Raw genomic sequence first — 7,467 nt, 5'->3', positions numbered from 1 at the left:
GCCTTAGTCTTTATTTCTCCATAACCACAGACTAACTCTACATTATTCCGCTTATTACGAGTGAAATTATTAATTTCAGATGTAATGTTGATCAAAATACGACTTGAATCAATTTAAAAATTGCATTATTTAGCGAATCTGCAAGTCCAGCACTTCTCTACTGGTTTCCTCACCCTCCTTGGTTGTGTGTATTTGTTTTTAATCAAGCCTTTAATAATCAATCAGTGGGTCGATGGATTATCATATACATGTTACAATGTGTGTATTTGTAGTCATATCTGTCATAAACAAGAGATTATGGTCAAAGATGTAAGGACTTTGTTACGGTTTACAGGACACGTTTGTGTCGCGGACTCGCGGTGCCACAGACGCTCTGACAGAGACGAGAGGAGAGCTGTGTTTTCAGCCACAATGTGGTTACAAGTCATTTATCTACATCACAATTAGTCCGAAGCTGTTTAATGATGGTAAAAATTAAACATAAGGTAAATATCCTGCATAGTTTCTCTTTTCTGTGATGCGCTGATCAGAGCGGCGTCACTAGCAACGGTCTGTTATACAGAAATAACATACTGTAAAAATCAAAATCAGGATGTAAATAAATATCAGAAATATCAATAAATTATCAGAATGTGACATTCAAAAGAGCCGTGTAATAAAAAAAAAGGTTTATCCACTCTTTTTGTGAGATTTTATGTCACAGCCCATAGACTGCCTTTGGACTCTGTGACCGGCTGCGACCGCTGTGTGACGTCACGTGATGTCTATTTATAAACTGTGTTGGGACGAGTCAGACTGACAGAGGACGTCAGTAGAGTGGGCAGAGCTTCACTGTGGCCTACACCACCTCTGGATATGGTCTGAGTGATGGCATCTGATGTCATCAATGCATGGATCACCTGAGACAGATGTTAATACCAGGTGTGACCAGGTGTGAACGGGGCCATAGAAAGGCCCAATCCCATTTCACCCCTTGGCCCTACCACTTACCCCTACCCCTCCGTTTTGCGCGTTCACGTGTAGGGATAGGGGTGTCCCAATTCCGTAAGGACAGAGGGGTAGGGGGAAGTGGTAGGGCTACATACCCCTCCAAACGGAGATTTTTCAGAGGCACACTCCAAACGGAGGGGTATGAAAAGTTTCCCAGAATGCATCTTGCGGCAGCCGGCAGCAGTGGCTGTAAAACGAAAAGTTGTTTTATTTCTTGCTGTAGCGCTGTTATTACGTCACTTTCTTAAGTTTTAATATTTTTTCTTGCGAGAAAGTAACTGTTTAGGTCCCAAATGTGTGGTTAGTTTATCCAAATGACGGCTGGTTAGAAGTTTGCTGCGACGATTTTTCGGAGAAGTGAAGCTCCAGGAGGAGCGGCTCCTCACAGAGGCAGCAGCCGGTCTGCAGAGCTGCTCCGCCGGCCAAATTACGTCCCGGTCCCGCCGGGAGAGAAGGCGGTCGTTAATTAACTTATCCGCGGGTTTTTAGAGGTTTACCACCAGCATGTTACATTCTTTTTAGCATTTAAATGTTGGTCTCATTGATGAAATCTGACAAATTGTGGCAGTAGCATTAGTTTATTTGAATGAAAAGTGAAGCTTCATGTGTGTATCAGATAGAGGAGCAGGCAGCGCTGCCTCTGGGCTCTGTGTACAGAAATCACCACATTTACATCAGTAAATAAATGTTTTACAATGAACCGATCAGTCTGCATTAAGTTTTATCTTATTTTATTAAGTTATATGGTACACGCTATTTGATTTCTGGCAAAAGCTCGCCGCATCAGCTTACGTAAAAGCCAGTGACACTACGTGATGACGTATGTGACTGTTGAAGGGGTGTCCCAATTCGGAGGGGTTGACTTTCTACCCCTACCCCTTGTAGCTCCGTTTCAAGGGGCGAGGGGCAAGGGGTAGGGGAAGGGGTAGGGGTAAAAAAGAGAAATGGGATTGGGCCAAAATGTTCCAGCTCCTCCTCCTCTATCAGACTGTGTGTGTGGCTGCAGCAGCCTCTCCATACCTGAGTGAGTCCAGTCTCCAGTCTGGATCCTCCAGTCCAGCAGACAGCAGCTTCACTCCTGAGGCTCCTGGATGGTTGTAGCTCAGGTCCAGCTCTCTCAGATGGGAGGGGTTGGAGCTCAGAGCTGAGGCCAGAGAAGCACAGCCTTCCTCTGTGATCAGACATCCTGACAGACTGAACACACACAACAACACACAGGAACCCTCTGTCAACACCTGCTGCTGTGTTCAAGAGGCATCAGATAAACAGCTGGATGGATCCTCACCTGAGAGTCTCCAGTCTACAGTGTGGACTCTCCAGTCCACCGGAGAGCAGCTTCACTCCTGAGTCCTGCAGGTTGTTGGTGTTCAGGTCCAGGTGTCTCAGACTAGAGGACTGGGAGCTGAGGACTGAGGACAGAGCTTCACAGCTTCTCTCTGAGAGGTTACAGTTGCTCAGTCTGGAGAGATGATCATGAGGAATTAAAGAAGAAATGAGTTTATTATCTGACCTGTTGCAAAAACAAAAGTGTTTTTATATAATGATGAATGAATCCAACCATTTATCTCTACACTTACAGAGCTTTGTTAGAGGCTTTGACCACTGGCAGCAGCCTCAGAAGAGCCTCCTCTGAAGCAGAGTATTTCTTCAGGTCAAACTCGTCCAGATCTTCTTCTGATGACAGTAAGATGAAGACCAGAGCCGACCATTGAGCAGGAGACAGTTTATCTGTGGAGAGACGTCCTGAACTCACGGACCGTTGGATCTCCTCCACTAGAGAATGATCATTCAGTTCATTCAGACAGTGGAACAGGTTGATGCTTTTCTCTGCAGAGTGAGTCTCTTCAATCTTCTCCTTGATGTACTGGACTGTTTCCTGATTGGACTGTGAGTCACTTCCTGTCTGAGTCATCAGACCTCGTAGGAGATTCTGATTGGTCTCCAGTGAAAGACCCAGGAGGAAGCGAAGGAACAAGTCCAGGTGTCCATTTGGACTCTGTAAGGCCTCGTCCACAGCGCTCTGGTAGAAGTTTGTCTCTGCAGATTTGACTCCTGTTGTTTCAGTCTTCTTGGAGGTTGTTTGTTGTTGTGACATCAGGTTGAGTCCAGAGTTGATGAAGGTCAGATGGACATGAAGAGCAGCCAGAAACTCCTGAACACTCAGATGGACGAAGCAGAACACCTTGTCCTGGTACAGGCCGCTCTCCTCTTTAAAGATCTGTGTGAACACTCCTGAGTACACTGAGGCTGCTCTGATATCGATGCCACACTCTGTCAGGTCTGATTCATAGAAGATCAGGTTTCCTTTCTGCAGCTGCTCAAAAGCCAGTTTTCCCAGAGACACAATCATTTTCCTGCTCTCTGGACTCCAGTTTGGATCTGTCTCAGCTCCTCCATCATACTTGACCTTCTTCAGTTTTACATGAACCACCAGGAAGTGGATGTACATCTCAGTCAGGGTCTTGGGCAGCTCTCCTCCCTCTCTGGTCTCCAACAGCTCCTCCAGAACTGTAGCAGTGATCCAGCAGAAGACTGGGATGTGGCACATGATGTGGAGGCTTCGTGATGTCTTGATGTGGGAGATGATCTCTCTGGACTGCTCCTCATCTCTGAACCTCTTCCTGAAGTACTCCTCCTTCTGTGGGTCAGTGAACCCTCTGACCTCTGTCACCATGTCAACACACTGAGGAGGGATCTGATTGGCTGCTGCAGGCCGTGTGGTTATCCAGAGGCGAGCAGAGGGAAGCAGGTTCCCCCTGATGAGGTTGGTCAGCAGCACGTTGACTGAGGTGGACTCTGTCACATCAGTCAGGATCTCAGTGTTGTGGAAGTCCAGAGGAAGTCGACACTCGTCCAGACCGTCAAAGATGAAGACGACCTGGAACTGATCAAACCTGCAGATTCCTGCTGCTTTGGTTTCAGAGAAGAAGTGATGAACAAGTTCCACCAAGCTCAACTTTTTCTCTTTCAGCACATTCAGCTCTCTGAAGGTGAAGGGAAATGTGAAGTGTATGTCCTGGTTGGTTTTGTCTTCAGCCCAGTCCAGAGTGAACTTCTGTGTTAAGACTGTTTTCCCAATGCCAGCCACTCCCTTTGTCATCACTCTTCTGATTGGTCGGTCTCTTCCAGGTGGGGCTTTAAAGATGTCTTCTTGTCTGATGGTTGTTTCTAGTCTGTCTGGTTTCCTGGACGCTGTTTCAATCTGTCTGACCTCATGTTCATCATTGACCCCTCCAGCCCCTCCCTCTGTGATGTAGAGCTCTGTGTAGATCTGGTTCAGAAGGGTTGGGTTTCCTGCTTTAGAGATCCCCTCAAACACACACTGGAACTTCTTCTTCAGGACAGATTTGAGTTTACGTCCACACTCTGGACCAGGAGTTCCTGAATAAACAAAAACAGTAAAATTCATAAAGAAAATATAACATTTAAATCCTCTAAATAACGACTATATGAACATGTTTCCCTCCATGTGTTGATGTCAGTGAACATCTCATTTGTTCATCATGTTGAATCTTTAGAGCAGGGGTACTCAAATACATTTTTCGAAGGGCCAGAATTTTTCTTAACAGACACCTTGGGGGCCGCAATAGGCCTAGATTGAAATTAAATTCACCTTTTTCGTCTAATAATTTAAATATTTTTTATTTTACTTGTAAGCACATAATTTTTATTTATACACTTCATGGTGTTTTGTATGATATAAAATGAAAAATCTTGACATTGTCATATCATCATTTACATATCATGCTGGAGCTTTACACTGCTGACTTGTATCCTCAGACATGCCCTGTGATTTTCAGCTTAAATATGAAAGGAGGCTGACCATCACAGGACGTCTGACTCTGTTCTGAGGATACAAGTCATTGGTCCTGAAATGTGTGTTTCTCTTCTATAACACACATTCTACATCTCGGAGGCGACGTCTTTCCACACACGGGCTTCCTTCACCTTTCAAACGAGGCAGAGCTCAGTGGAAAACATAGGTGACACAGGCCGATGGAACCGGGACACAACACCGGGGGGGAAGCAGGTCGTGCAGCTGTGCACCGCTGACGTGCACGAAAAAACAATTGCGTCTCATCAAATGCGCGCGGCTACGGCTTTTGAGTTGTGAGCGTGCATGACTCGCGGCTACATTGAATGGGTTTGAGCGCGCGCAAAAGACGCTTCATCTGAACGGCCCCCATGCATGATGCACACACAGTTGAACCAAGACGGCGGTGAAAATCACCCACGGTCTCTGCAGACAGGCAGGGAAAACCCTGCAGTCCAGCCCGCTCCCCAAACACTCGCGCATGGTGATTTGGGTTCGTCAGCGTTTCTGTATCCCAGTGCAGCGCCTCACAGGCACACACAAACGCTCCGCACGTGTTTCTATGTCCCAGCGCATTGACTTACAGGTGCACGGAGCCCGAAAATACAGTATACAGTAATATGTAAACTAGTAGAACTCAGTCGCGGGCCTGATTGGAAGGTTCGGCGGGCCGGATGCGGCCCGCGGGCCGCCTATTGAGTACCGCTGCTTTAGAGAAATCCTCTTACTGCTCTGCAGACGCTCAGCCAGCTCCTCCTGCTTCATCCTCCTCAGGAAGTTCACTGTGATCTTCACTAAAGCCTCTCTGCTGCTCCTCCTCTGCTCTTCATCCTCACCATCCAACACCTCCTCATCCTCTCTCTGACTCCCTGAGCATTCTGGGTAATCTGGACTCAGAGCCTTGTGGATCTTCTTCAGCTCGTTCTTGACAAAAGTGACCATGTTCTCCTCCAGCAGCTGGAACAGAAACTCTATGAGTGACAGCATCAAACTAAAACCATGGAGCCAAACATCAGATCCATATTGGACAGACTGACAATCCACTGGTGTCAAAGTGCAGCATGGAGATGATGGTGAACACAACAGATGAACAGCAGCTGTTGGACATGTCCTCACCATAAATATGGAGTCCAGGTGTGTTTGATGCTGCTGGGCAGACTGACCACTGGGAACCTCTGAGCTCTCCTGGTCCACTCTGTGGAGGAATCAGTGTCAAGTCGACATCAGTACAGAGAGATAATACAAGATGGACTTTATATGTCCCCTGAGGACGTTCACAACAGACAGAGACACTTTGGTTTCAGACCTGGTCCAACAACACGTCGTACAAACTGGTTCTTTTCTACAATAACCTGAGTCTGACTGTCAGTTACAGCTTACATCTGATCAGCTGATCCACCTCCTCCTTTAAAGTAAATGAGAACGCCCTTTGAGTCGTTGCTCTTTAAAGACAGACAGCTGGATTCAGGAGAGTCTGGTCTCTGCTGCTGGATCCTGAAACAACAACACAACTGATAAATGTGCATGTTGGAGAAAAACTGATGAAAAATATCTTCAATCTTTTAATAAACACAACAACTGACTTTTAGAGAGAAAAGTCTTTCTGACTGTTTTACATTCTGACCTTCCATCAACAGATCGGCTGAAGTTAAAAGGATGATCCATGGAGAAGTCGCTCTTCATGGACTCACAGCTGGATCCAGGTCGAGGACGAGGTCGAAGTCCAGGTCCAGCAGACTGTGGCTTGTGCTGCTGCTTTGGCCTTGAACACAACACACACAGAGCTTTGAATGTGAATAATGATGGAGTAGTGATCTGAGTCATGGACAGTTAGAGATGCTCATCTGACCTTTGACCTCTGGTCCTGTGTTTACGTTTCACACACAGTTTCTTAGAGGGAGGGGCTCCCTCCTCTCTGTCCTCACACTGATCCATGCTGCTGAGCTCACATCCACATCAGCTCACACACACTTTGTAGCTTCACCTGCAGAGGAAACACACATCATTCATCTGCACAGCAGCTCACATGTCCATCATGTCTCCAGCTGCTCCTCCACTGATTGGCTCTTCTTCTCTGCTTCATATCAGTGTCAGCTGAATGCAGTCACACAGCAGTGAGGAAGAGGAAGCTGCCATCAGCTGCTGTACTTCTACTATCAGTCCACTAGATGGCGTCATGAAGCTGCAGCCCAGCAACATGATCCATGGACCACTGTTTCCATCCACTGACACACACAAGGACTGAGATCCACTGAGTTGATGTGACACAGTCTCTGTGTGGACAGCGTCCCTGTAGAAAACCACTGGATCAAACAAGCTACAGCTGATTATTACACACACAACAACTGGGCCAAGACTTATTTCACCTCACAGCTCCACTATCACAACATTCACTCATTTCACTCACACTGGAAATTCAAAGAGAGAAAAACACTCTCCAGCTGCCACTGACACTTATTGTCTCTGTCCATCCATTCATCGTCTGCTCCATCAAATGTCACAAAATACAGACAAATGATGCTTTCAAATTCCTCTCAGTCTGAGGCCACGTCTTCAAATGTCTCATTTTGTCACAGCACCAATCAAAGAGACAAAACTATTCAGTTTACAGTCAAATCAAACAGAGAAAACAAGGAAATCTTCAGTTTTTGAGGCTGAAAACT

General features: G+C 46.4%; 1 protein-coding gene across 1 annotated transcript; it reads right to left on the bottom strand.

Moving 5' to 3' along the window:
* Positions 1-2,271: 2,271 nt before the first annotated feature.
* On the bottom strand, positions 2,272-6,792 carry LOC146975241 (protein NLRC3-like). Its single transcript, XM_085794676.1, has 6 exons — positions 6,654-6,792; positions 6,185-6,298; positions 5,921-5,999; positions 5,533-5,761; positions 2,568-4,371; positions 2,272-2,449 (listed from the first exon to the last, which is right to left on the bottom strand). Exons 1-6 carry the CDS (start codon positions 6,737-6,739, stop codon positions 2,272-2,274), a joined length of 2,490 nt encoding a protein of 829 aa, XP_085650802.1. The 5' UTR covers positions 6,740-6,792.
* Between the last annotated feature and the right edge of the window lie 675 nt (positions 6,793-7,467).

Source organism: Trachurus japonicus, chromosome 13 (genome assembly GCF_045865225.1).
Source record: "Trachurus japonicus isolate A0001 chromosome 13, Traja_1.0".
Taxonomy (NCBI): Eukaryota; Metazoa; Chordata; class Actinopteri; order Carangiformes; family Carangidae; genus Trachurus; species Trachurus japonicus.
Note: the sequence above shows the minus strand (reverse complement) of the source record. Positions and strands in the feature narration are given on the sequence as shown.